This window comes from Penicillium longicatenatum, assembly GCF_028827895.1.
Source record: "Penicillium longicatenatum strain IBT 33135 chromosome Unknown contig_7_segment0_segment0, whole genome shotgun sequence".
NCBI classification, from domain to species: Eukaryota; Fungi; Ascomycota; class Eurotiomycetes; order Eurotiales; family Aspergillaceae; genus Penicillium; species Penicillium longicatenatum.
Window position 1 is genome coordinate 4,268,139 of NW_026643124.1, and position 27,816 is coordinate 4,295,954.

Consider the following 27,816-nt stretch of genomic DNA (forward strand, 5'->3'; position numbering starts at 1 on the left):
ACGAACTTGCATTGTTAGATACCCATGTCTGATAGGTTTCGGGGTTGATACTTCAAATACTGTATTGGTTTTTTTTTCTATACATCTTGAATACAAACAGAGAGTAGCTAAAGGCACTCTTATCATGAATGTGCAAGACTTTGGCCCAATCCCAGGAGGGACCAAGCGTGTCAACCAGAGAAAGCATACAAAAGGAACGTCTTCAGGGTATCGTCGACAACGCCGGCACGGTTAAGGTGCCGTGAAAACATCAAAATCAAATTCCAAGACTGGATTCACCACGCAATGCAAAACTAGCAGACGGCCAACCCAATGCAATGCTAAAAAAAAAAAAAAAAAAAAACATACCATGGGGAGAGTGAAATATAAAGGCAAGTCAGAGATAGGGAATGGTAAAGCAGGGGTGAAGGGAAAGATGCAAAACAGAAAAAAAGATATGATAGAGAAAGAATCAGCTATCATCGCCGCTCTCGGCCAGACTCTCTTGTAAGAGAGTCTCATCTATCTCCTGTACTTGAACGACGATTGGTGCTGGGGGCGGAGGCCGGAGACCCATGATTGGACCCTTTTGATTCACGCCCGGAAACCTGAATCGCAGTGATGGTGCAAGGTCTGGAGCCGGTACCTTGGGCGGTTGGAGTGTAGGCGTTGACTCTGACCTCGCGGGTTCTGAAATCAATGCCGATTCAATCGCAGCAATACGGTCTTCGCATTCGGGATCCTTAGTATCAGGGACAGCGGCGGTGCCCCACCGACCTAAGACCCACCGGCCTAATGCGGAAGACTTTCGGGAGCCAGGTGTTGCTGTGGAGGCAGTGCTGGAACTGTCTGCCGATACGACCGATGCAGAGTCCGAGGGAAGGCCGTTCCCCGCGCTTGCGGCAACAGAGGCAAGAAGAGAGCGGGATGATGTCTCGGGACCCTTGCCTCGATCGGCTATGATTGTGGTGGCTGATATGACCGGGGGAGTGGATACCAGTTCAACACTAGGAGACATCAGGCGTTGAGGAATTCGAATACCCGGATGCCAACCACCCATGCGGACTTGACGTTTGATTGGAGTGTGGATGTCCATGCCGGCCACAGAAATAAGGCTGTCGTGGGACGCCGACTTGCGGAGGGATGATGTATATGGTGTATGCAGGCCTGCAACGTCTCCTGAGGCGACCGGGGGGTCATTTGTGACAGACTGAGAATATAGTACAGATGATGATGATTCTGATTCTTCTGGGATAGCGGGATGAGCTTTGAGGCCACCGCAAAGGTCCAAGAAGCCGGTCCGGTCGTAGTGGTCTTCATTGAAGAAGCCAGAAGCGTCGTTCATGGTTGGTTGATCGAAATTGTCGAACCCACTCATAGGCCTGATTGGCAAATCAAAGCCCTTGGCATGGTGGGCCTCCATGAGGGGGGAGGAGAAGACGGTGCTATCGGGGCTAGTGGGCTGAGAGAAATCATACCCACGCTCAGGTCGATCAAAGATCGAAGAGGTACGGAACGCAGACCGCGGAGAGCTAGCCAATGAATCTGCGGCAGGTGATTGCAGTGACCATCGACGAGAGGAGGGCAGTGGAATGGAGACGGAAGTCTGTGATAAAATAGTGTTTATGGACGATCCTGATGACTGGGAGCGATGAATAGACCGCCGAGGGGAGTGAGTTCCAATGGCAGAGTGCATTGTGACAGGACTTCCCAGGGCAGGCCGTTTTTTCTTGACACGACGATTGAGAGAGCCCTTGTCCTTGCGTGACGATGTTGGGGTGTGGTAATGGTGGTGGACGTGGAATTCTTGCGAGACACGACGTTCTTTTGCCTCCAGTTCTTCGGACAGTGTTGCAGGCGTGGTGGACTCGCCATTCTCCTCTTCATCCACGCCGTCCAGCGGCTGGTGGTAGAGGATCTGATCTCGCAAACTCTGCACTTCCTGGTTGGAGCTCTCAAGCATTTCACGCAGCTCTGTGATACCGACTTGTAGATGCGCGTTGTCTTCCAAGATATCCTTGACAAAGCGCGAAACCACATTCGTGCCGGTGTGACGGCTGAGTTCGGATGCTGCGGCCGCACCTTTCAATCGAATGGCAGCATTGTCCAGCTCCCGTTCCACGATCCGCTTGCGCTCCATTCGCTGAATGATTTCCTCATGGCGTTCGCGTTCCTGTCGAGCCTCGGTCTCGATGCGCTCAACCTGGTCGTTGAGACCACGCAATGTATTCTCGGCATTACGCCAGCGCTGTACAGCGGACTTCTCATCTTCCCGAGCAGACATAAGGCTATCCTGTAGTTTTGACTGTTCGGACTCAATGATAGCCAGCTGCATCTCGAGTTCTTCAGCACGCGATGCAGCAACAGTCAGTCTGCGCAACTCGGCCTGCGTCCTTTCCAAAGACAGAGTCAGTGATTGAATACTGTCATCTGACTCGGTGACATTCTTATTCAATCCATCAAGTTGTTCGAGCAGACTGCGGTTTTCCTCGATGATACGCGCATTTTCAGCTTGGACTTGGCGCTTTTCGCGCTCAAGTGTATCGACATTGTCAATGAAGCGCTGACGGTCTTCTTCCGCCTCAGCCATATAACTTTCATGGCGATGGAGCAGAGCCTGTAAAGCAAAGGTCAGCGACGACGAAGCATGACAGTCTGCCGGAGCAGAGTGATCTTGGATAAGTAAGGTCATGACGGACGCCAACGCAACGAGAAAGCACAGGAGAACCTAATACTTGGGAGTCCATAGAAGTAACGAAAACAGTATAGAGAGGTGTGGAATCTTTGGTGTAAATAAAGTTGAGGGGCGCAGATGAGGGAAATAGGAACAGGAAATCCCCCTTCCAAAAAAGCAAACGAGCCACACACTCTCCGGAATGATGAAATCAAAATGATATGTCAATCATGCATGGCTCAGCTCGCCATGCAAACCACCACGCCCAAGCCCAGTCCAAGCCCCACAAGTGCAGCGGTGTGACTGACGATCGCAGCGAACGTATAAAAAACAAGATGCCACGTACCTGACCTAACTTTGCGGCGGTTTCAAGATCCTTTTCGAGTCCCTGGAGAGCGACATTATTGTGTTCGAGCAAGGCACAGTCCTCACGACCACAGCAGCAGCGTAGAGAAGTTGGCGCGCGGGAATGAGTCGGAATGCTGGGATAATGGTTCCCGCCCGAGCTATGCGGGAGGGAATCCATGGGCGGCACGGGAATGTTACCCCTTGACGGAGCAACAGTTGGACGAACTAATCATCCGTTCCCTGCGGTCCTCTGGATGAGAGCTATCACAGAGCACAACGTTCTCTGCGCAGTGATGTAGGGTACACAAATATCACAGCTGCTTGCGCAAGAAAGCGGAGAAATCAGCTGGACCGCTGATGTAATGGGGTGCTTAGGTAATGGGTACAGATTAGGAAACAATGTCCACTCGAGTGCGAGCATGATGGCCTCTGGGAGGAAGGGGTGATCAGGGGTTTCCTAAATTTTACTGTAGAGAGTCATTGTAGTGGGAGGTGTCCATTTCTTGTATGTGTGCGCCTGCATTCCCCAGGTTCGATGACACACTCCGCCCTTGCATAACTAACTATACACGTAGAGTTGGCATACAGTAACTCCTGTGCATAACCAAGATCATTCATCTGCGATCTTTTAACCTCATGAGTAGTTGCAAGGATTAAGCCGATCATTAAACTTGGTTTACAGCCACTATAAGAGTCAGACCTACGTAGGCCGGAGGGCAAGCTTTTGCAAATTATGAAGGTAATAAGACCTCGTAGTCAATGCACATGGTCAAGTGCTTTGCTTGCAGACTGCAAGCCGTCACTGGTGTAGCTTACAATCAAAAGAACGATAATCTCTGCAGGTCACTTGGTTCGATGGTAAATAAAACTGTCCTAATTCCCAAATTACTAACCACGACTAGATTGCGATCAACGCACCATACCACCCATCCAATTCCATACCGATCCCATCCCAAGGATATGCATCGGTACTCAGATTGTGCAGTGGCTAACGCTGCATAGGATAAATGACCGGGAAATGCAACAAAGGGAAGCTTGAAGCAGGGGCAGAAATTGAATAGGAATAGGAAAGAAAGAAGAGACGAGCAGGCGCTCGAGCGAGTGACATCAATCAAACATTCTGGCTAGTATGATAAACGAAGAAAAAATAGCACACGAATGAAATCCAGACCGATTAGACCTAGATCAGAGTGGAGAAAGCAAAGCAGACCAGAAGGCCTGATCTTGAAGGTGGTCTAGGGACGCGGAGACATGAAGTAAAAATAAAATAAGAGACCCTCAGCGCCGATTCAAAGGAAACCGTCATTGCGATCGTTGATGTAATCCCGAACATTGATGAACGCCCCAGCGCCGCCGTCTTCACTGATCTCATTAACCAGAACCTCTGTTTGCTGGTACAACCGCTCTAGGGCAGCGGAAGAAGATTTCCCCAGGGAGACTGGGCATGTCAGTACAGGTCATTATTATCTTGTTGAAACGAACAGGCTTACCTAAAATGGCTGAGTTTAGTTCCTCTGCCACAACCGCTCGCGCAGCAGGGTCCAGTAAATGGCCATGTTTGGAGTTGGAGGTCGTATACGCCAGTAGCGAAGCAATGTCATCAAGCATCTTTAAGTCCCCACCACCCTCATCAGATGGGTAGTCCATGCGTAGTTGCCGGCCATATAGGAGGGCTTCAGTCGAATGCTCAAGCTTCAATTTTGAGGCAGTATCATGTTCGGGCTCGGATTCAGGCTCTTCAGTATCCATCCCGTCCGCATCCCAGCTTCCATCATCGAGTTCCATGTCCTGATCAAAGATAGCACTCTCATCTGCAATCCCTGGGGAGACAGAGCGGTGGTGTTTTGCATCTTCGATTTCCGCAGCAGCACACATCTCGTTACCTCGGCGGATCATCTCCAGTAGCTTTTGGCACCGGAGTCTGAAAAGGATATGTGGATGGTCTTCTAGAACAGCAGAATAGTAGGCTTTGGTGTGTTTAAGAGCTTTATCGATATCGCCATCGAGGATCGCAGCGCGAATTCCTATCATCGTTAGTTAATTACCCGAGCATCTTCTCGATATCCGATTTCCACTTACTGTTACGATTAATGGCTTCATGGTCCTCCTCCACTTCATATTTCTTCAGAGGCGCATCATGTCCACTCTGCAAAGCTGCTGTTTCAGTCGCAACCTCCTCAGCAAATGCCCGTGCAGTCTCTACGTAGCCATCATGAGCCAAAAACTGAGCGACCAACTCCTGGAGCAATGACGATTCGTCTAGTGGTGGTTGTAAGCTGTCCGTGATTGTCATGCTAATCTGGGATTCGATGACGGCTTTCTCGTGCTACGAGATGTTAGTGGATTGTGAATTCAGGAAGGAACAGAACTAACATACCCGAACCATGCCGTCGATATCGTAAACGAACGGGTCCTGGCCAAAATTTGCTTTTAAATGCACTGGAGGTTGTTTCTTCATCCCGACGGATGGGTATAGCTTGACGTTGCGCAATTCACGAAATGCATATCCTAATGCCCATTGTTAGTTGTTGTTACCGAAGAATGTAACACAGTCCCATATACCTAGAAATGCACCGTTCCTAGTGAAGAAGCCCTGGCCGGTGGAGAAGTTGACCCCACACCCGACAATGTCTCCAACCCCGAAGGTCGGTCCATATGGCTTCCCTTGCCCTTGGCTTTCGCCGTAGAAAGATTTTCCGTCATCGCCATGGTATGCCCACGATTCCTGCTCCCAACCTGGGAGCCTCTCAACCGAAGCCTTCGTACTAGAGAAACCAATTCCGATCATGCTGTAGTGAACGACGGCCATTAGCATTCATCTCAAAGTAACCTGGGTATCCCTAAAGCATTTGGAATCGCATACCCCTCCTTAGGCTTAGATTCAATCTTGATCTCAAAATAGTAGATCCCGCACTCTGGTGGCATGGGGTTGTCGGTCCGCAACGCCGCGGCCTCGTGATCGTGTTTGTGTACAGGGCCGGTGTATCGCACATCGAAGCCATTGTTGGATATCTCTAGACCAGTGTATTTGTCCACGGAGCTCCACTGCGTGGGAAGGGGGCTGATACTGGGCTCGGTAACCGCCGGGGGTTCTTTTTCGATGAGATCATACGTCATACCGCGGTGGGACGGAGCCATACGGTGGAGGTGGACATAGCTGGATGAAGTTGAGAGAGGAGGATTCGAGGAGGGGTTTGATGAAGATATATCGCGCTGTTGAGCAGCCACTTTGGCTCGATGGGCAGCATCGAGGCGGGAGATGTATGGAGAATGACGAAGGTAGGAAGGAGTCAAGAACGGCGGGCTATCGGTCAACGCTAGACTGTGCGGCAAGTCTGTCGAGCGCGCGATCCCGTTGTATCTGCGGGAGTAGCTTGGGAGGGAGTCTGGGGAAGTAGTGGACCTTGAGGCCGGGTTGAGATGCATCTCTGCGGCACTCAAGCCGGACAAAGCCCGGTGGAGATGGCCCTCAGATGGGGAAGGTGGCGGGTAAGAGGAGACGGGGTTAGAGTTGAGCAAGTGTGAAAACGAGCTAGAAATTGGGGAAGAGAAGGCGTTGCCAGAGACGACGGAGGCGTAGGAGGAACGACGCTGACCGTTGCCGTATGCTGGAGCTCCTCGAGCTCCACCGGGGAAAGGAACATCAGCCATGGTGGGCGTGCGGGTCACCCCGAATGGATGACGGGGCGGCGCTATATTCTTTTCGTCTTGCCTCTACCGACTGGTGAATGTTTTTTTTATGTTTTCACCCGTGCTGCTTTGTGAATCCTATGTTTTCCTTACGTTGCCCCTCTATCTCTCTCTCACGAGCGTCGCGCTAAGAGATGCTGACTGTTGCGTGACCAGCGGGTCATTTGGGTGACCGGAAGCAGCGACGAGGCCGCACCGCAGCAATGTGAAATCAAACCAGCCCACGAGGAAAAATTAGACTGGAATCATAAGTTTAGATCAAATGGACTGGGAAGGACAAAGGCATCAATCAACTCATCAGAAATTGCGGGGAAGATTCCGGGATGTTTTAAAACAGGAAAAAGAGGGGAGCGACTGGTGATTGGAAAGGAACAACTGTCACGAGGCCCTTTTTCCCCTACATTTCATACAGTATTTTGATTTGCTGAACTGAAATATCTCTTTATACTAGGTTCTACCTAGATTGCTTTTCTATCGTACGACCTATACACCTCTTCAGCTAAACCAGGATGTGTGGAACTATACACATTATCTACCCCCGCCGTGGACCCCATCGGTGGATGCACTGGTAATAATTGGATAGAGAGACTCAAGAGATAAGATATAAGCTAGTAGTGTGGAGTCAGACTTGGACTTTTATTTGGAAGAAACCTAGCGGTGCTATGGTCCCATCTCCCAAAGGTTCAACTATAATAAACACTTCTCCTACCCCGTCAAAAATTCAGAAACTAAGAAAACAAGAAAGGAAAGATCATCCTGAAATACCCTATAGTACAAAGTGAAAGCCAGTTAAACCCAGTGAAGACCCAATCCTCATTCCCAAGGTGACGCAATATGTGACCCTTGCCCATAAAAATAAGAAAGAAAAACCTGACAACCCACTCAAGACGCCGAACCAAACATCAAAGAACCCAACCCGAAACATGATCGTAGAGGAGATAAATGGAGACAGGAAGATAAGAAGAAAGAAAAGAAGTCAGAATCTAGTGTACAGCCCGGGCTCATGCAGCCATGGCAATCGCCGGCGACGAGGGCTCGACCAGATTGGACGGGGCAGGGGTGACATCGCCATCACCAGTGCTCTTCTCACTGGGAACAGCACTGCTACCATTGAGAGTATCAGGGCCTGGGACGGCCAAGGTGGTTTTGGTGTCACTATCGCCGCTCTCGAGAATAGCATCTTTGTTCGACTGGGAATCCACGTGAGTGGACTTGAAGGTGTGCCATGCAGGCAACTGCCAGGCCACTCCGGTGAAGCTGCGCAATTTCAAAGGCTGTCGGTCCCATTTGCGGCATGGAGTACCGGACCGGTCAAGGGCACGCAGACCAGCGTTGATAGCACCAGTGTTGGCCTTCGGCCCGATACGGTGGTTAGCTGCTGGCTTCGTAGCTTCGGCGCCGCCTTCCTCACTGTAAGAACAATGGATTAGCATTTCGATTGCATCAAATCACTCGTGGATTTCAACGTACAGGCGGGGTTTCTTCTTCGGTCCAGGTCTGCCTCGTGCACGCGAGGCGGCGTCGGTCTGTCCATTTGTCCGCTTGTTGCCCGGCTTGGGACCCGGCACTCCCTTTCGGCGCGGAGTATCCCCTGGGGTTGCTCCAGCGGCAGGCGTTGAAGCTGCGTCGGCATCGGATCCATTGTCCGCAGAGGAGGGACGGACAGCAGCGGCTTCAGCGGTGGAGGTCGGCGAGGAGTGTTCGGCGTCCTTGTCGAGGATGGCTTTCGGGGTGTGGCCAGAGACGACCCCTAGAGCCTGCTGTAACGCCTCTGGGGAGAGTTTCAAAGTCACCACTAAGGAGTTAGGGGTGACCTTGGAGGTGCTGGCGCGATTGGAGCGACCGTTGGTAGTAGAGCCGGCGGGAGGCATGATGGCGGCGATGAGGAGCCGGGAAAGTGAACCTCGTGTGGTAGTAATAAAATAGATGGGGGGAGGTGAGGCGATTGACAGGGGCGGTGATCGTGACGTGGATATTTCCACCGCCCGGAGGATGGGGGTTTGGTGAAATAAATTATTCCTTCAATGTGAGGCAAAAGTGTCGACAGTGAATGGTGGTTGGATCATAGTATGGGGAAGAGGGGAAGTGAAGACGAGAGAGGCGGGTGGGAGGGAAAGGAAGGGAGGGATGTTGCGAGTGGATTTCATCTCGTTTAATTTCTCTGAATAAGGCCCAAATCAAAAAAAAGGTTCGTCGCAGCCCATAGAAGAGACAGGGGGAAAAGAGGTGAGGGCCTCGCGTCCAAATGGTACACCGTGTGACCGGATTACACATGGATCGGGGCGAGCGCCATCACTTGATTCCTGGCGTTGTGACAATACCTGACCAGAATTACCATTTTATTGGACCCGATCTGCAAAGAATCTGTATGGAGTACAGACTTACACTTCGTACAGTACGATATTCACGACTGCAATTTCAACTTATTGGACACGGTAATCTAGAGTTATATCATCAAAAACCACGAAATACACATCGCCTCTCTTTCATTCTATTCTTTGTTTCGGGGCGTACAATTCCGGCCCAGAGCATTCCGAACCCAGTTCGCCAACCCTAACTCCGGTCGATGGATCTCATTCCAGTCTAAAAGTCGACCGTACCCGCTGCGTCCCGAAAATGGCACACGGGGTTTAAACCAAGTGGTCAGATTCAGTGGTACTTTTGTCTTCGCCTCCTCGAGCTCACCCCCGTGAGAGTTTAGATTACTTTTCCCTTATCACGAGCTCTAGTCATCGTCATCTATACATAGATCGGTAGAAAGTCTAGATGAGGAATTACCTCCTACCATGGCCTACCTACCCTCACGTTCACTTCCCTTCATCGCCCAGGCAAAGATGTTCTTACAACGTAATCTACAATTCGGTGCAGACCTCGAAGGGAGTTTCACCCCCGAAGTCAATCGTGTTTCCAACTGATAATTGCAACTCTCGATCCTCATGTTCCATACATCTGACTCGAGACTCAACGGCTCCACGTGACCACCCAACTAGGCTTAGCGCGGCGATTTTCACCGCGGCGCAAATCTCCATTTTCTTCCTGATTTTCTGCCGTGTCGCCCATTTCTTCGCGCACTGGTCCATTCTGCTTTTCCTGTGCTTGCCGGCAAGATGAAGTACGTTTTGGTTTCTGGAGGTAAGATCGTTCTGTCCCAATTGTTCAAGCAAACAGCAAAATCAGTCACCATTGGGAGGAAACACAAGGCTAATTCAATACTCGTCGTATGCAGGTGTTATCTCCGGCGTGGGCAAAGGCATCATTGCCTCCAGCACTGGCCTGCTGCTTAAGACGACTGGTTTGGCGGTCACCAGTATCAAGATCGACCCTTACATCAACATCGATGCGGGCACTATGGCCCCCACCGAGTCAGTATTTGCGATTCCACGTCTCAATTGAACCCGTTGACTCACCGGTGTAATTCTATAGACACGGTGAGGTCTATGTCACAGATGACGGCGGCGAAATGGACCTCGATTTGGGCAACTACGAGCGTTACCTCCTCACCACCCTCAGCCGCGATCACAACATCACCACTGGTAAAATTTACCAGCACGTTATCAACCGGGAGCGGATTGGCCACTACCTGGGTAAGACCGTGCAGGTCGTGCCCCACGTTACCGATGCCATTCAGGACTGGATTGAGCGCGTGGCCCGCATCCCCGTTGACGAGTCCGGGGTTGAGCCGGATGTCTGCATCATCGAGCTCGGCGGTACCGTTGGAGATATCGAGAGTGCTCCCTTCATCCACGCTCTGAGTCAGCTCCAGCGCCGCGCCGGCAAGGGCAACTTTGTTCAGATCCACGTTTCCTACGTGCCTGTGATTCCTCCTGGCCCTGGTGGTGAGCAGAAGACCAAGCCCACCCAGCGTGCCATGAGTGATGTGCGCAGCGCCGGTTTGAACCCCGACCTGATTGCCTGCCGCTGTGAACTGCCGCTCGAGGCTGCCACCATCCAGAAGATCGCCAACATGTGCTCCATGGAGCCCCACCAGGTTCTGGGTGTGCACAACGTCACTACCACATACCACGTGCCCATGCTTCTGGAGAAGCAGAATTTGATTGGCACCATCAGCAACCTCCTTAGCCTCCAAACCTCTCTCCCCCCTCAACCTGCCGACCGTATCGCGTCTGGCAAGCGCATGTGGGATGACTGGTGCGAGCTTGCTCGCGGCCAGGAATTCGTCCACGATACTGTCTCCATTGCGCTGGTTGGTAAATACATTACGCTTCACGACGCCTACATCAGTGTGTCCAAGGCGCTCGAGCACGCCGCCATGTACTGCCACAAGAAGGTCCAGATCGTCTGGGTCGACGCCTCACACCTTGAGGAGGAAACCAACTCGCCGGCCGAGTACCACAAGGCGTGGCACGCCGTCTGCACCGCAGACGGTGTCCTCGTGACAGGCGGATTCGGCAACCGAGCCACCGAGGGTAAGATCAAGGCGATCACCTGGGCTCGCACTCAGAAGAAGCCCTTCCTCGGTGTTTGTCTCGGTATGCAGCTGGCTGTTCTCGAGTACTGCCGCAACGTTGCGGGCATTGAGGACGTTGGCAGCGAGGAGCTCCACCCCAACGCCAAGAATCACGCTATCGTCTACATGCCCGAGGTGGACAAGGACAAGCTCGGTGGTACCATGCGTCTGGGTAAGCACCCCTGTATCTTCCAGGAGGGCACCGAGTGGTCCCGTCTGCGGGCCATGTACGGTCCCGCCACCACCCAAGTGGAGGAGCGTCACCGTCACCGTTACGAGGTGAACCCGGCCATGATCGAGCAGATCGAGAAGGCCGGTCTTTCGTTCATTGGAAAGGATATTATGGGTGAGCGTATGGAGATCGTCGAGATCAAGGATCACCCATGGTTCGTCGGCGTGCAGTTCCACCCCGAGTACCTCAGTCGTGTGTTGAGCCCAAGCAAGGCTTTCCTTGGTTTCTTCGCTGCTGCTGCTGGATGTTTGGATGAGGTTATTGCGGCTGTTAACGCTGGCCAACGGAGCATTGGAAAACGCCAATAGGCGCGCTTGAATATTGATTAAGTTGGAGTTTAATGGAAAAAAAAGAAGGTTATAGAGTACAAATGAATTAAATGAATTTTTTTAATCCTAGCTTTTGCATTCTTTACCGTAGGTCCACGCACTCGCTGCGGGCGCTTCGTCCATCTCCAGGGCTAGACAAGTACCTCCAAGTCTTCAGATGTTGAAAATATATATCATTGAGCTTGGGAGCTTTATTCTCAATACTGTATATTGTGCACGAAGATTAATTGGGTAAACTAATATTCCGAGACCCAAACCATGTCTGAATATATATTCAAGGTGTTGCCCTGTATGCTCATGTATGAAATGCCTATGTATTCTAAGGTTACCAGGGCATTAGTTTCAAGTGATACAAATGAACGAGTAGATAACAAAATACAAAACGTTTACTCGATCTTTCCCTCCGCTTTCTGCCGTTCAACGACCTGCGCGACAGCACGCTGGACCTCAGGGCTAGACCTGACGCCCCCAAGAATCAACCCCTCCTTCATACCCCTCCTCAATGCAGAAACACTCTCCCGATCCCCGCGATACGGCGCTAATCCAAGCTGCAGCATGCGCGTGGCCTCAGTATCCGCCACCCGAGTCGCCGTCACCAGCTGACCCATTCGCTGCATTGTCTGCGGAGAGATTTTGTCACCACCACTTTCGGCATTTTTGCTGCCCGGTGGGGCAACCTGGGAAATGAATATATGAAGTGTGATAGATGCGCGCCGGGCGAGAGTGAGGATCTGGAATGGGAGGAGGTAGAAGGAATTATCGGGGAGGAAGGATTGAATTGCATCGGGGAGGTATGATGTTGGCATGAAGACGGCCTGGGGTTGGGTGATCATGGAAAGCTCGAGAGTGAGCATTAAGGCAAAGGTATAGAAACGCCACTAGGAACGATTAGTAAACTATACTCAAAGAGATGTATATGTTACGGGTTCACATACGTATCGACCCCAGTTCGGCCACCATAGCCAATTCAATACCAGCATGGTCACAAATCCACCCACGTATTGGGGTAGGACGGACTTGAGCAACGAGTGCATTACGAAGTCGCGCATGGTCTTCTGGTCACCCCAGTTATGTATTTCAGGACCGAAGCGGTCGTATGCGAATCGCTTCATGGGATCCACGAGGGTCTCCTGAGCTCGGCGCAGGAACATGAAGTAGGCGTCTGATCCACTCTCCATTCCCGATTTATCTGGATGGTGCTGGGCTGCGAGCCGGCGGAATCGGGACTTGATAGTGCGCTCATCGGTGAAGGGAGATACACCAAGGACCTGGTAATAGTCTCCCGCTAATTGCACTTGGTGGAAGGTCTCATAAAGGGTGTAGAGAAGGTAGGTGACGATCACGAAGATGAAGATCCGGCGGCGATGACGCTCATACCGCGGGGTTTGGGGCATGGGGCGAGGTTCGCCTGCTCGAATGGTGATGCCATAATAGACACTTTGCAGGATATTTGTTGCGTACTAGATTATATCGCTGTTAGAGGGGCTTGATCAAACGCAGGAGCGGATGTGGTGTATTCTCCGCATTTCTGCATTCTGGAAGTATCCACACACATTTGGGAGAACTGCCCACCCGATAAAGGGTAGTAATGATGCCATGTTGACCGGATTGAATCACAATTTGCAATTCAAACCCAACACCTTCCAAACAAACCTCCAAGACCAAAGTTGACAGTGGAGTTGAAGTTCCACTTACTGATCTCCAGAGCGCGTAACTTGTCTACTTCTCCGTCACCGCCCAATCCCACCGCCTTCCTCTCTCAAACGGAAAATGCAAGAGGAAAAAAAAAGTTTCTTATATCAAAAAAAAAGAAAAAAGACCGACCCCGATCATTCTCCACAGCTCGGAGCAGCTCAATTGCGCCCATAATGGCCTCCGACGCAATGGACATCGACAGCTCCCCCGCGACTGCCAAAGAGGTAGAGCGCAAACGCAAGCACAAGAAGCAAGACGCTTCGTCTCCGACGAAAAAGCGCAAGCAAACCGACTCCAAATCCAAGAGCAAGAAGGCCGTCACAGAAAACTCCAACCCCAACCCCGAGTCCCCCTTCTCGCTCACAAAGGCTACCCTCTACCTGCCTCTGGCTCCTATCTCTATCTCGCCTACTCATGCATTGGCCTCGCTGCAGGCGGAGCACCTCGCCCCGCTGCTCTTGACCTACTACCCACCACTTAAAGGTGTGGTGATGGCCTACTCGAATGTCTCGATCTCCAGCTTCCCACCCTCATCAAAACCGAAGCAGTCTAGCGACCAAAACCCTGCGCCATTGACGCTCGCCAAGACCGCCGACGAGTACGGCGTTCTTTACGTCTACCTGACAGCTACTTTCCTTGTCTTCCGTCCCAAGCGCGGCCAGACCCTGGACGGTTGGGTGAACGTTCAATCGGAGGGCTTCCTCGGCGCTGTAGTGTTCAACTTGTTCTCCGTTGGTATCGAGCGCAAGCGACTCCCCACAAGCTGGACATGGGTGCCACCGGGCGAGGAAGGCGAGAACACCGAGGACAACGCCAGCGGAACAACCCACGATGCGACTACAGATGAAGAATCAGGCGCCAACGAGAAGGCTTTTTTCGACGCGGAAAAGGAACACTTCCAGCCCGCCGCGCTGGCTGCGGACGAGCTTGGTATGGGTGCCGATGAGGAGGAGGACGAGGCTTCATCTGGCCACTTCCAGTCTGTATCCGGGCACCGTGTGCGCGGCAACGTGCGATTCCGTGTCGTCGATGTCGATGTTATTCCAGGTTCTGAGCGGGATCGTGGGTTCTTGAGTATCGAGGGTACGATGCTTGAGCCTGTGGATGAGGACAAGCTCATGCAAGCGGAGCACCAGGGTCAGTCCTTGCCTACGTCTTTCTTCGCGGGCTCTTCGGGAAAGAAGTCGAACCGGGTGATTCCTATCTCGGTGTCCCCGCCGGCTGAGGCGGTGCAGGTGGCTGATGTTGAGCTGGAGCCGAGCCAGAAGGTCGAGAAGGCGGAGAAGAAAGATAAAAAGGAGAAGAAGGAGAAGAAGGAGAAGAAAGAAAAGAAGGAGAAGACCGAGAAGAAGGAAAAGAAGGAGAAGAAGCCCAAGAAGGAGAAATAGGGTCTGTATACCTGAGCCGGCAGAGTCTCTGTTGGGTGTTTTTGATATTCCACTACATTTTGACTTTTACATTCGCGGTGGGCGTTCCGGTCAAAAGAATTATATAGCTATGCAAATGTGTACATGTGAATTGAAAATCATCAGATTATCTCAAACTTTAAGTCATACCTCGTTAAAAGTAGAGCAGTCGATCCATGAATGCTGACGACCAGTAGTATACTTCAATGTTACCTGAAGTCTCTATCCTCTATTCGGAACAAGGTCTAGGGATGCAACACAATAAATATTCCGTCAGACCTTTCCGTCAATTGTGAATCAAGCATCGCCTCATTCTTTTGATCCAGTAGGTTAACTCAGAATAATACTTTTCCAGGCTTATTGGTTCCCTGTCTAAATCTGTGTGTGCCTTCTCGTGTACCTTCTCACATGCCCCCTCTGGGCCACAACTGGGGCCCCGGAGGTATGCGTACAACTAGGTAGAACTTCATTCTAGCAAGTCATGGTCAACGGGCAAATGATTGCACCTGACTAGAACTTATCAGAAAACAAGAGGCATACTCAAAATCCACAGTAAAGTCACTGGTCATAGAAATATTGAGTAGAAGCAATTCGTGTCTCACGAGCGACTGAAGAAGCAAGAGACAATCCACAGTGGTTTTGCCCTAGTTGGATATTTGGCGCTCAGTAGATGGAGGTATAACTGCTATGACAGCGGCATACGAGTAGGCCGTTTGCTGGGTATACTCGTTTCCGTAAGCCATATAAGCCATGGCAAGTTCTTTGTGGTGTGGAGTAGAAAGCCATGTGATAGGCCGTGAGTACTCGCTTGTCGGCCAACTTTTGATATTCTGACCTCAAATCAGTATTGGATCTCAAGATGTCCAGTGAGCCGGCTTCATCGAACAGGGAATCGGAGATAGGTCCATGTAGGTTTAAAAAGAAACAGATGATACTCACCGCGGACAGTCCCCCTTCTTCTTCTTCTTCAGGGCTATCAGCGTCGGTGACTTGGGGAGGCTGTAGCTTGGCCCCTACGTGTACACGTTTGCCAAGATTCTTGTATTGAAGATACTCGGCACTCCTCTCGGGGCTCCTCTCTGCATCCTTCTTTGTAATCTCCTCATCATCTTCATCATAGTAACTTTCTTCATCATCGATTATCACGGGGAGCACGTTGACGTTGACCCCAAGCGAACGCAAGACAGCATATACAGTCATGTCTCCGCCTTTCAGACCTCGTGGAAGTAGGTTCTCAACGTTAGACGCTGTGTGTGGATAGGCATGAGAACAGAATATTCCGAGGACACCACCTGTAATGATTAGCTAGTATTTCAAGAATGTTTCTATGTCTGGTATCATGTTACCTTTCGGCATGAATCTGAAATCCTGCAGAGTGCTTTTCAACGACTCGTACAAGGCTAATTTCTTTGCATCAATGAGTGACCCAGGGACATCGAGTAGCTCCGTGATGTATAGATTGTAGGCCAAGGTGATGCGTTCACCATGGGTGACAGTCTTAATTTCATGCTCACAGTCACTGTAGAAAGCAGCCCATTGGATCATATCTGCGCTTTGGTGCTCCCAATCGAAATCGATCTCCTTGCCTTTGTGCCGCACAATCAAGTTTCCACCCTTGAAAGCCGATGGCAAGCAGACAACCAGGGATCCGACTTGGCTTTTCGAGCGCGGAGTATCAACGTGTTTGTGGAAGACGCCAGACGGACCGGAGTACACGTTGAGCTTGTAGAGTTCTGCTTCGATGCGCCGAGGCGCGTCTTTCTCTTTAAAATCCAAAGGAGGTATGAGGATATTCTCGATGATCTCATGGAGACCAAATTCCATGAAATGGAAGCTCGTCGCAAATTGACTAGGTTCGAGCTTGCCTGCTTTGCGATATTCGGGATTCATGACATTCTCCTGCCCTTTACCAAAACTGGCAGGCTCACAATCGGCGACTAGTTGGTGAAGACCGGTATCGCTTGAGTCTCTGAGAGGGAGAACGAGTTTTTTTGCCTGAGAGACCTCATCTTTCGATTCCCAGAAAATGGTGATCGGGTTGGACGGCTTTGTATGGTTCTTTGACTCCGCTGCTTTGTCTTTGATTGGTATAGTACCACCACAGACAAAAGCCGAAGAATCTTTTTCATCCACGATGGTTTTCTCAAGTCGACCGCAAACTTCATCAAACTCGTGCTTGGATAAATATGACTTGGCTTCCTTGTTGGATCCAGATGGCTCGGTGGTACCCTTTCGCTTAGGCATGATGGGCCTGTTAACTGAGGGTAGTACGAAAGGAGGAAGGTTATGCCAGAAATATTTGAATGTGGGGAGAAATAGGGAACTCTGAATTCGCTAGGTACGACACAATGACCAGTCCAACCCTATGTAGCTGTTGCCTCAAGTCGCTGCCTCATCCAACAAAGAGCTGCATCCTGAATTGCTAATTGAACACCTGACTTGGCTCGTTCTACACTTATGATTATTCTTTAAACTAACTTAGAAGCACAATCTTCCTATGATTGAAAGGATGTTCGAATGATAACAATTATCTTCTGGTTCTTGACAGAAAGTTTATTTTGACTCCATCCGTGGTTCCGCCAGTAAAGACAGAAGCCCTAGTTGTACGCAGACCCTTGGCCTCTGGGTCCCAGTAAGATAAATAGGAAGTCAAAAAACCTGGAGTTATCATTCTTACCTATATCCTTAAGTGATCGAATAGCAAGGCTAAGATCCCGGAATCACGAGTTGAAGATCATTCTCAGAGAACACAGACCTCTACTTGACCTGCAACACATCCACCCCACTAACGATCTCCTTTTTCCCAGGCATCTTTCCCCTCTTCATCAAATCCGCCGACTTAGACATAATAGGATCCATCCCCATGGTAGCAACAGCAACAACCACATCCCCACTGGTATAATAAGCCGCAAACTTCCCGTTCTCCGGCTCGCCTTTCATGACCACATCATCATATCCTCCCACCGTATTTCCACAGTACCGCAACTGAGCACCAAGCGCAGACCAGAAAATTGGGATAAACGGCTTAGGCGGGAGAGAAGAAAGAGGCGAATGTCTCGAATGGACAATCGCACGGGCAACGGCCCGTCCGGCGTTTTGCGCTACATTCCAGTGTTCGATTCGGATGGGTTTTCCATTCCCTCCTGGACCGTGGTAGGGGTATGTAGCTATATCACCGATCGCAAAGACGGATTTATGGCCTTCGACAAGGAAATTGGAATCCGTTGCTAGAGATCCGTCCTTCTGAAGTGTGAGGGAGACGTTATTTTGGAGGTAGTCCGTTGCGGGACGGACGCCGACGCCTAGAACGACCAGATCGGCTGGGAGAACGGTGCCATCTTTTAGATGAACTGCGCCAACGGCATTGGGCGTTGACTGCGACGGTGTAGCTTTTTCCACGCCTGCAGAGAGCTTGAACGAGACGCCGTTCTTCTCCAGGTTGCGTTGGAAGATCTGGCCGACTTGGGTGCCCATCACGCGTTCCATTGGGGCGCTTTCCATTCCCACGATTGTGACTTTATGTTCTTTACCGGCTAGTGCGTTGCCGACCTCCATGCCGATGAATGAGGAGCCGATTACTACAATCTGTTTCTTCTCGTCGCCTGTTGCTGCGAGGATATCCTGGACATCGGCGACATGGCGGAGTGTGAAGATGTTCTGGAGTTCATTATCCTTGAAGCCTGGTAGTGGGAGCGAGCGAGGCGTTCCTCCTGTTGCTAGCACAAGCTTCGTATATGAGATGCTCTTTCCTGAAGCGGTGGAGAGGAGCCTTGACGAGAAGTCCACGGCCTTGACTTCGTCAACGAGCGTTTCGATCCCTGCCTCGGCGTACCATTCAGCTGGACGCCAGAGGATCTTGGATGCGTCTGGAATCAGTGCCTTGGAGAGCTTCGTGCGATCAATCACGTATTCAGATTCCGTGGAAATGATAGTTATGTGACCGGGGTATTTAAGTTCGCGAAGTGCTTGGACTACGCCGATTGTTCCGCTTCCGCTGTTGGGTGTTAGTATACATCCATACGTTGATAGATTATGTTCAAAGCTCACCCTCCGATAATGACAACTTTATCGTCTGAGTCAGAGATACTGCACTTGCCCACGGGGTTTCTCTGACCAGATTTGATATCGGCCTCTGTAGCACGGATGTAAACTGCGCCGTCTTTCTCAAAAGCGTCAAATTTGTGCAAGGCGTTAAGAGCGGGTGCATCTTCGACATCTCCAGTCCCGATGTTATAGCAGGCTGTTTTATAATTAGTTTGATCATGGTTTTATTAAAAATAAACATATTGATAAAACACATACCTCCATGCCAAGGACAAGTAAGCCGTCCATCCGGTGACACAACGCCATTCTTCAACGGTGCACCATAATGCGTACAGTGGGGGCTCATCGCATGGATCTTGCCATCCATATTGACAAGCAGCACTTTTCCATCGGGGACACCTTCCACCTCAGCTTCGATTTTGTCGGTGTTTTTCAGTTCCCCGAAGGAGCTTACACCTTTCAATTTGTATTCTTGGGTCATTTTGGCGTTGACTGAGAAAGCGCGAGCTTGAGATTGGTGGGAGCGATGTGGAAGTGGGGGAATGGTTCGAGATGGAATTGCCAATAGAGGCGTGGGATAGGTAAATAGAGCTTGGGATGAATTAAACAGTGGATTTGGGGATAAGTCTCCCTTGCGCGAAAATGAAGATAGAATGTAGGATAGAAAAGAAGAGGAAGTACAGGATTGACGACTATTAGGAGCTCGAGTGCTGACAATTGAATGCGAGGAACACAAGAATCCGCTTACACCGTTGGTACGACAAGTGCGTTGGCGTAGAGATGCAGAGCTGATTGGTGACGGGCGGAGATGCAAGGAGCGGGGGAGGGCAGGAGGGGAAGACATGGTGCCATTGAATTCGAGGAATGATTGCGAATAAATACCTGGTACAGCTGCCCAAGGATTAGCTATATGGTGATGCAGTAGATGCGGAGTGACATCACACTGAGCCAATCATCGAGCGGGTTTGGTCAACAATTCCTGTATCGTGCTTGGTTACGTATACGACAAGCTTGATAAACATGGAATAACGGAGACGTAAGACACACCAAAATAGAGAGCGTATAGCGTGTAGCGTGCATGGTAAGGAACATAGTCGAGTGCATGGTAGGGGGTTAGAGGGACAACCCGGAAAGTGAGCGAATGCACCCTATGTAAGTCCCGCAAAGCTTTCTAAACACGAGCTCTGCTGGCTTGGTGATTTATCCCCCAGTGGTACTTGACCAAGTTGGGTTGGGACATGCGCGTTGGCTAAGATGGGTCTGGTCCTACTTTCAGCGGCTCATGCTACGGGAGGGTGGGATCTGCAACTGGGGTAAGAAGACTAAGACTGATCTCCTCCAGGGCTATTTGGTTTATTTTTCTTCGATTTTACTGTGTTTCCTTTCTCTCTAAATTCTTGCTATTCTTAATTGTGGCGCCATGTGGGTGTAAAATGCTGGGAGTAGAGGGATTGGGATTTAATGCGGCTGCGAAGAATGCATCACCGAAACTTGCCCAGGTACATTGGCGATTCCCCTAGATTTTAAAGACACAAGGTCGGGGGCTCAAGGCCTGGCTATGCTGTTTGTTTATCACTTCATTTCTATTTCTGTTCTCATTTCCTAAACCACTTTATTCGCCTAGGTAGTGTTCCTTAACCACCCCCGGGCCTGTATGAATAAATGCTTGTGAATCATCTATTCAGACCAAATTCTCCTTGGCTTCATAAGAAAAGAGAAAATCTAGATTTGTCCGTGGCGTAATGCCAGCTAATAGATAGGTAAGATACAATGAATGTCGGGATATCTGAAGCATACAAAAGGGGGGAAATAAGTGTTGACACTAGTCAAGAATGTAACAGGAAGCAAAAGGAGAAGGGACCTCAGAACTTGCGCGATAACCGCTTCTTGCTCTTCTTGGGACCAGCTTTGGGACTGACGCTAACTTCGGTCATGCGCTGTATTCTGCTCTGCCGCGCTGGAACAGAATCATCCGTATCCACTTTTTCAGATTCATCCTCTGGCGACTTCCCCGTGAGGTGGCTGGTGGGCGCAGGGCTGGATGTAAGATCCATGAAGTCGGACGCCTGCGATGAATGAATTTGGGAGGTCGACGCGCGAGCTGCACCACGCTTCGAACGAACGGATCCGGCGGGGGATTCGGTCTTCGCTCTGGAAGATGCCTTTGCTTTGTGAGGTTTCTTGGAGGGAGGTTCCGGATGAGCACTTGGAGGAGGTTTGTGAGATGAACGCGAGCTGGAGGGAGGCGGGGATGGATGGGGAGAGATGTCAAGGCTTTGGTTGCTATGGAGAAGACTGTCTTTGTCTTCATCCTGGTCGTCTACTTCGTCCTTTTCCTGATCGGTGTTTTCATGAGAAGGTGTGCTCGCAATGTCTTCCCAATGCTCAGAGGGTTCGGTTCGGGGATCGGGACTTTCTCCAACAGTACTCCGGGCAGGGGCAGGTGAGAGTTTGGATGGGTCGGAGTTGGCACTGGCTGCGTTGTGGACCTGGGATAATAGGGAATGGGGACCGGAACCATTGGCCCCAACAGCAACTTGGGAATCGTCAACGACCTGGCGATCATGTTGTTGCTCCAGGATTTGAGAGATGTCGTGGGGAATAGATTCATTGGCGGATAAGAAGGAAAGTGCTGAGATGTCCTGGTTGGACATGTCACGAGAATTCGATGGAGCCTCGCCAACAAGAGTGTGACCCTCGAGATTGCCCACTTCAGCTTCAGTGTTGAAACGCAATCTCATGCCCGGAGATGAAAGGGCGGAATGGAATCCAGAGAAAGATGGTGAGGGCACTACAGGGGTGTCACTATGTTCATCATCGGCATCCTGGCCTTGAGTCACGGTGAGCCTTGTCCCGCCGGGAGTTCGGATAGTTGGCACATCAGACACCCGCTGCGGAGATTCATTGGCAGTAACCAGAGTAACAAAAGTCGTCTCGTCAAGGTCCATGTCGTCCAATGGAGGGACTGGCTGGGCGCTCGGCATTGAATCGGCGATTACGGAGATACTTGGAGAGAGTGAGCATTGGAAACCAAAAAATTAGGTCAATTCACTGACATGCTATCCTCTTGAGCATCGCCCTTGTCCTTCTCCTTGTCCAGATTCTCGTCCACGGTGCATGGCGCAGGTGTCAGAAGCTTTGGATCGCTGAGTTCTGCATAGGCGAGTTCGCGAAGACCGTCGTCCTCGCCTTCCTCGTCATCATACCCAGGCATCTCAAAGCCGCTGTATGTACGGGGCTCATCGTCTTCTGGATCCACAGGTTCTTGCTTGGGCTTCCAATGGCGGGTCGCCAATCGAACATGGATGGTGCCCTTATCAACTTTCTGTACTTCCGCCACTCTGTACTCAGACATGCGGGGTTGCCAATTTGTCTCCTTGGACATGTCTAGTTGGCGAAAAGCGATGACGGCTCCAGGCTTTGCTTCACACTCCTGCAAGTCCGCAACAGAGCTCGGGTCATTGGGGAAGACTGGAAGGTCATCGACAACAGCAATTTGCGTTTGCTCGGTGTGGTCGGTTTCTGGTTCCATGCCCTCTTCGTTGTAGTGAAGCATGTCACCGTTCTCGTCATAGTAAAGCGCGTTCCCGTTGTCGTCGTATTCGAGAGCCTCCTCTCCGTATTCGTAGTTTTCATAACCTTGGTACGCGCTACCGTCTCCATACTGGTCCTCATTATCTTCTTCGGCTCCGTTGTAAACCTGGATTCTGTTTCTCCGCTTGCGCTTCTTATTCCAGCCCAGTCGCTCTCGAATCTCCGCATTCGCCTTGGGATCCCAACGATTCTTAAACGGGAATGGTGGGGTCGTGAACTCGATGCCGTCAACAACACATTCCGTGGCCTTAAGAATGAGCTTGTCTTCCCAGTTAAGAACGACATCACTATCTTCGTCAGCGGGCAAAGTCTCTTCAGCGGGCGCTTTCTTAGCTGGCTTTTTGGAGACTTTGCTGGCCTGAGCTGCTAGCTTTCTGATGGTCGCCTCTTCATCTTCTTTAGTCTTGGGCGTGCGCACCCCAAGGCCCCCGAAAACGAGTCGTCGTGAACTTGCAATATCCAAAGTCCGTCGATTTGAGCGTTCTGCTTCGGTGGTTTCGATCTTGCTCTCTCCAGGGGCAGCAGTGTCAGGAACGGCAGGCGCGGAGACGGTCGAAGTGCGCGGAGGGACATTTTCCTTTTCAGATGTCCCCTCCAAATCAATTCCGCAAGACGCGAGATCACGTAAAAGTTGCTGCCGTTTGGCTTCGAACTGTTTGGCTTCGAGCTCCTTCTGGTTTGGTTTCTTTTGATCCTCCTTGCTTGATGGGGCAGACATGATGCTTGAATCTTCAGGGAAGTGCCAACCTCCGTTTTCCTCTTCCCAGGTTCGCAGTGCAGCAAAGTCGGCATTTTCAGGGAGTAAGCCAATTTCTTTTAGCTTAAAAAGGCGGCGGCGAAGCTTGTATCGGTTATTAGCTTTCTTGGTTCGTACAGTGCCATACCCTGGAGGTGCCATGAGGGAGCGCCGCGCTTTCTTCGGGGAAGGCTTTTCATCCTCGGATGAGGAATCGTCCGAACTCGAATCAGACGAGGATGAACTCGATGCATTTGATTGTTCATTATCGGATTCCTCTTCAGATGAAGAAGCGGCTTTTGATCCAGTAGAATCATCGTCCGACGAATCAGAGACAGAATCAGAGTCAGAACCAGACTCAGAATCAGAGTCGGTATCAGAGTCGGAATCAGTATCGGAGTCGGATGATTCGGGTGGATTGGCTTTAATGTCAGGTTTAACCTGTTGGGTGGACTGAAGTTTCTCAGTAACATTTTCTCCCCGGTTAAACCTCACAGCCTTGGAAGCTCTGGGCGAAGAAGCCTCTCCACGCGACCGTTTGCTGGACAAAGATGAAGCGCCAACTTGCGATCCTCCAGGTAGTGTACTGGCAGAGCCAGGTCTGGCACCCGCAGAATTGGGCCGCCCCATGGAAAGGTCGCCAGCTTGTTGGCTTTGGTTCCGTATGTCAATGAACTGGGAAGCTGGTTCTTCAAAATCTTCCTTCAGTGCCTTGAGCTCACTCTCGAGCTCGTCCTCTTCATGTTCATATTCATCAACATCGTCGCTATCATCATCCGCAGAATGATCAACAGGGTGCCTGATCACTGTCCCCATAGACATATCATGTTCCACAGGCAGAATAGAGAGTTCCTTTCCGAATCCAGTATCAGTCGGTGGCAGCCACTCCCCGTCGCCTTCTTCATCGGCATTTGAACCTTCATGCGCGTACCCTGCATCTTGATCCCAGCCAGAAGAGAATACTGTTCGGCGTTTCTTTCGCGGAGGAATTGTAATGGCGGGACGACTAGTGGTGGAACGCTTGTTAAACGGGGCTCCAAATGGGACACCGTCGATGAGGTGTTTTCCATCTGTAGCAATCTGGAGACGACCACACAGGCGTCTTGCGCGCAGATCTGCGAGCTGCAGAGCACGAATGCTTTAAAATATTGTCAGCAAGTAATCCCAGCCACACAGACATAGAAGACCTCAATCAAACATACACAACTTCATCGCCTTCCCGAAGCAATCCTTCCACTTCCATGAAATGTAGACATTCTGATCCACCGACCTCCACCACATAATCCTCAAGGCCCCACTGGCCACTGAATTCGGGATCAAATACACTGGGTTCCGTTTCGAGAGGAACAATCTCATTCACATCTTCCAACAACTGAGCAATTGTGTATCCGCCATTGGAAAACGCAACATTGGGGTTCCGAGACGAGGCAATCGCGGAAGTGGGAGCTGCGCCGCGGGCTCCATATTCTCCTAGCGAAGCGGCAGCGGTAGTAGTCCATAGGATTCGGGTCGCAGGCAATCCATGCCGCGAAATGACAAGGTGAATCCGCATGGTTGCGAGTTGGTGGACTAAATCATTGGGGCATGGGTGTGAGGGGTGAGGAGAAATGTATGTTGTCGGGCTGAGTTTGCGCGTAAAGATTGACGTCTCGAAAAAGCGAGGCGCGCGGTGTTTGGTAGATCCACGAGGAGCTACAGTGATAGCCCTGGGGATGGAGGACTGACTTGGGTAAGGAGAGGTAGAGATCGAAAACGCCGCGATGATTATGTTGATCTGAGCGAGTTGGCTTTGAAAAGGCGCCTCGTGCAGCTCCAGACCTGGAGACGCGCTAGCCTGTTCTGGATATATTGACACCTGGGGCACCAATGATCGACATTTTTTCGATATATACATCGCGGTGGAACCAGACTCTGCGGTTTTCACCAGCGGAGAATGAGAAGGGGAGCCTGTAATGACATATCAAATTTTGATTTTGGTTGAGATTTAACAAAGGTAAACAAGCGATGGGGGGATGTGCAGACAGCGTCGAAAACTTTCCAAATCATTGCAACATGGATGTGGCAGATTCTCACGCGCGGAAACAAACGCATTCTATATGAGTAAGAGCAGAGATGAATTGTGATATCTGTTCAATGTTTATTGGATACGACTGCAATTTGGTGCTTGCACGAACTCCTCTAACACTGAAATTTGCCCGTGAGGGTCGAGGACAGAGGAAGCAATTCGGGGGTCCATTTATTTCCTGTTAAACTCCGCCCTATAGAAAATCGCAGCTGGTCTGGATGGATAAAAGCCTAGACGTTAATCTTATCTTGGCTAGGAGAAGATTACAATGATATTATGTAACTTGAGCTTGAGCGCGGTAATCCAATTCCCCAGCATGCAAACAATGCCAATAAACTGCCCAGATGGCCAGAAAGGCGAGAACAATATCATTAAAAAGGGTATCGGAGATGCAGCTAAACAGAGGTGGTTGAAACATATGTACGGATGTATGTAACTGGAAGGATGAGTCAAGGTTCAGATCTCCCAGCTTAGGTAGTAGGTCGTCTGCTCGGGCCCGGCACCGGCTTTCGGGATGGCACGCCGAGGTTCATCGGGCGCGTATTGTTTTGCGAAGGCCGTTGCCGTATGGGATTACTGGGAGCCTGGAGCTGGCCATCCGCTACAGGCTGATACTGGGGTGGGCTTTCGTCGTCCATTGGATTCCGATGGACCTTCATCATGCTCTGGGAACGTCTCATTGGGGAACCAGGGGGAGAACCGGAGATGGATTCGGGGGGCGTGGTGGGCAGCATATCGAAGGACTCGGAGGAAGAGCGGCCTTGGGGTTCGTATGCGGACGAGGTGAGACTGCCCTCCCGGGCGGGGACAGGTCCTTCACGTGTCCGGCCAGTTTCGACTGGGGATTTGGCATCAGTTCCAGATTCCACTGTACTCCGGGAGGAAGAGGCGTCTGGTGGGTGATACTCGCGGCGTGGTCCATCGACTGGGCTTAGATTCTCTGCCATTGCATCCTCATAGCTAGGTGGTGCATCATCATAGGTTTCACTTGAATCCGCTGGTACGGGTACAGGTCCGGCAGGCCGGGGTGGCATTGGAGGTGGGTCATTAGAATTGTTACTCGTTGGCCAGGTCGGCCGATGGGTCGGTTTGGATTGAGATGGTTGTGGCGCTGCTGCCGCCATAGCATCCAGGAGAGCCTGAGGAGGAGCGATACCAGAGTAGATCTTGACTGGCATTCGCAGTGGAAGAACAATGAGTTGCGGCTATATAGATGTTAACAAACGGGATCATTCACAGGTAAGCGTAGGACAGAAACTAGATTGCAAAATTACCTTCATATTGCCCGGGGTGCCATGAGTAAGCCCAACTCGTATCTCCAATTCATATCTTCGCTCAATGTTACATGTTTCGAAAGAAGGTGCCACTGAGTTGGGTAGAGGCGCAGCATTCCACAGATTGGGATCAATGGCCCAGTCCGTACCGGCTTTGTCATCTGGTTTTCCCAATGCAAGACCCATGTTGCTGCGGCTCACAACAACCCAAGTGCCGGTTTCTGTATGCGTGAGATCATGGGCAAGAATCCTGGTATGGGAAATCAGTTCAATCTGTAGCATTTGCAGGTAGATTATATCCGGCGAATCAGTCAGTTTCCTGGCAATCAAGCGAAGTGGCACAGGCTCGTTGCATGTGAGAATAGAAGGATTTGGGAGTCGAGCATCCAGGGACACACGCGGGGCCTCAGAATAGGCATCTCGTAAAGACGTTCGGGAAAAGATGTTTTTCTTTTGTTTCCCACCCTGGTTCTTAGAAAACTCGTGCTGTCGACGGGCGTACGTCTCCTCATTTGGATTCCCAGTCCTTGGAGGTTCAATTGGAAGAAACATCATGGGAACGATCTGCAAAGATCATCAGCTGAGGTTGTATGAAGTCATGAAAGAAGAAAATGCGCACCGCTCGAATGTTTTCTTTGTAAAATTGAGGCCTGATGACTGTGGCTTTGACAAAGTAGCGAATATCTGCCATATCCGGAAATCCACTCAAAGACGGAGGAAGCGTCTTTTTGACATGTCGATTGGTGTCGCGGGCCATCTCGACCCTCAGGCCAGTGAAATTGAGATTTGTGAGCATGCTATTATGGGTACTGCAAGCATTGTTGAAGGGAAACTAGACGGGTATTAGAGCGTGCTACAAGGCTATAGGTAGGGTGTGTTGACCTTGAACTGGAAGGGATATTCGTAGGAGCCGGCTGCGAATGTGTAAGATGTTGCCGCAGGCCCGGTTTGAACGACAGCTGGTGTTGGGAAGACGGTAGCAACCTTATATAGAATCTGCAACTATAAGCCATTTGCAGCCAATATACCTTATGATTACCGTGACATACCTTGTGAACCTCCAGCTCCGTTCGCTTTTTCTCGGAATGCACATTTTGTGGATTGCGAGGTCCCGACAGTCTTGTGCGGCTTTCTCCTTCCAGCTTGACTTGAATGCCTGCAATAGCTGCTTCTGTCGGGAGACGGAGCACCACGCGACCGGACAATGTGTCAAGGTTGGTGAAATGCGTGAGTCGATTATCCAGCAAGACCGTAGCGGAGACGGACATCGCGGCGAGCGCCC

The 27,816-nt window shown here is 50.7% G+C and overlaps 10 protein-coding genes across 10 annotated transcripts; 2 read left to right on the forward strand and 8 right to left on the reverse strand.

The window, feature by feature from the left end:
- Positions 1 to 451: 451 nt before the first annotated feature.
- N7484_011861 (uncharacterized protein) lies at positions 452 to 3,179 on the reverse strand (the record flags this gene model as incomplete). Its single annotated transcript, XM_057122248.1, has 2 exons — positions 452 to 2,707; positions 3,000 to 3,179. 2 exons carry the CDS (start codon positions 3,177 to 3,179, stop codon positions 452 to 454), a joined length of 2,436 nt encoding a protein of 811 aa, XP_056968002.1.
- A 1,111-nt stretch (positions 3,180 to 4,290) lies between these two features.
- Positions 4,291 to 6,652, reverse strand: N7484_011862 (uncharacterized protein; the record flags this gene model as incomplete). The annotated part of the gene is made up of 6 exons (XM_057122249.1): positions 4,291 to 4,439; positions 4,492 to 5,025; positions 5,081 to 5,327; positions 5,379 to 5,509; positions 5,564 to 5,790; positions 5,865 to 6,652. 6 exons carry the CDS (start codon positions 6,650 to 6,652, stop codon positions 4,291 to 4,293), a joined length of 2,076 nt encoding a protein of 691 aa, XP_056968003.1.
- A 1,040-nt stretch (positions 6,653 to 7,692) lies between these two features.
- Positions 7,693 to 8,562, reverse strand: N7484_011863 (uncharacterized protein; the record flags this gene model as incomplete). Its single annotated transcript, XM_057122250.1, has 2 exons — positions 7,693 to 8,101; positions 8,162 to 8,562. 2 exons carry the CDS (start codon positions 8,560 to 8,562, stop codon positions 7,693 to 7,695), a joined length of 810 nt encoding a protein of 269 aa, XP_056968004.1.
- A 1,236-nt stretch (positions 8,563 to 9,798) lies between these two features.
- On the forward strand, positions 9,799 to 11,699 carry N7484_011864 (putative CTP synthase; the record flags this gene model as incomplete). The annotated part of the gene is made up of 3 exons (XM_057122251.1): positions 9,799 to 9,823; positions 9,918 to 10,053; positions 10,115 to 11,699. 3 exons carry the CDS (start codon positions 9,799 to 9,801, stop codon positions 11,697 to 11,699), a joined length of 1,746 nt encoding a protein of 581 aa, XP_056968005.1.
- A 407-nt stretch (positions 11,700 to 12,106) lies between these two features.
- N7484_011865 (J domain-containing protein) lies at positions 12,107 to 13,318 on the reverse strand (the record flags this gene model as incomplete). Its single annotated transcript, XM_057122252.1, has 3 exons — positions 12,107 to 12,598; positions 12,656 to 13,180; positions 13,274 to 13,318. The coding sequence occupies 3 exons, from the start codon at positions 13,316 to 13,318 to the stop codon at positions 12,107 to 12,109; spliced, it is 1,062 nt and encodes a 353-aa protein (XP_056968006.1).
- Positions 13,319 to 13,588: 270 nt separating this feature from the next.
- N7484_011866 (DNA-directed RNA polymerase I subunit RPA43) lies at positions 13,589 to 14,803 on the forward strand (the record flags this gene model as incomplete). Its single annotated transcript, XM_057122253.1, has 1 exon — positions 13,589 to 14,803. One exon carries the CDS (start codon positions 13,589 to 13,591, stop codon positions 14,801 to 14,803), a length of 1,215 nt encoding a protein of 404 aa, XP_056968007.1.
- A 662-nt stretch (positions 14,804 to 15,465) lies between these two features.
- On the reverse strand, positions 15,466 to 17,065 carry N7484_011867 (2OG-Fe(II) oxygenase; the record flags this gene model as incomplete). The annotated part of the gene is made up of 3 exons (XM_057122254.1): positions 15,466 to 15,651; positions 15,761 to 16,113; positions 16,168 to 17,065. 3 exons carry the CDS (start codon positions 17,063 to 17,065, stop codon positions 15,466 to 15,468), a joined length of 1,437 nt encoding a protein of 478 aa, XP_056968008.1.
- Positions 17,066 to 17,578: 513 nt separating this feature from the next.
- nfr1 (putative AIF-like mitochondrial oxidoreductase (Nfrl)) lies at positions 17,579 to 19,346 on the reverse strand (the record flags this gene model as incomplete). The annotated part of the gene is made up of 3 exons (XM_057122255.1): positions 17,579 to 18,815; positions 18,869 to 19,061; positions 19,124 to 19,346. 3 exons carry the CDS (start codon positions 19,344 to 19,346, stop codon positions 17,579 to 17,581), a joined length of 1,653 nt encoding a protein of 550 aa, XP_056968009.1.
- A 1,381-nt stretch (positions 19,347 to 20,727) lies between these two features.
- Positions 20,728 to 24,747, reverse strand: N7484_011869 (uncharacterized protein; the record flags this gene model as incomplete). The annotated part of the gene is made up of 3 exons (XM_057122256.1): positions 20,728 to 21,871; positions 21,922 to 24,333; positions 24,398 to 24,747. The coding sequence occupies 3 exons, from the start codon at positions 24,745 to 24,747 to the stop codon at positions 20,728 to 20,730; spliced, it is 3,906 nt and encodes a 1,301-aa protein (XP_056968010.1).
- A 983-nt stretch (positions 24,748 to 25,730) lies between these two features.
- On the reverse strand, positions 25,731 to 27,802 carry N7484_011870 (arrestin (or S-antigen), N-terminal domain protein; the record flags this gene model as incomplete). Its single annotated transcript, XM_057122257.1, has 5 exons — positions 25,731 to 26,465; positions 26,535 to 27,098; positions 27,154 to 27,366; positions 27,417 to 27,530; positions 27,584 to 27,802. The coding sequence occupies 5 exons, from the start codon at positions 27,800 to 27,802 to the stop codon at positions 25,731 to 25,733; spliced, it is 1,845 nt and encodes a 614-aa protein (XP_056968011.1).
- Positions 27,803 to 27,816: the final 14 nt, after the last annotated feature.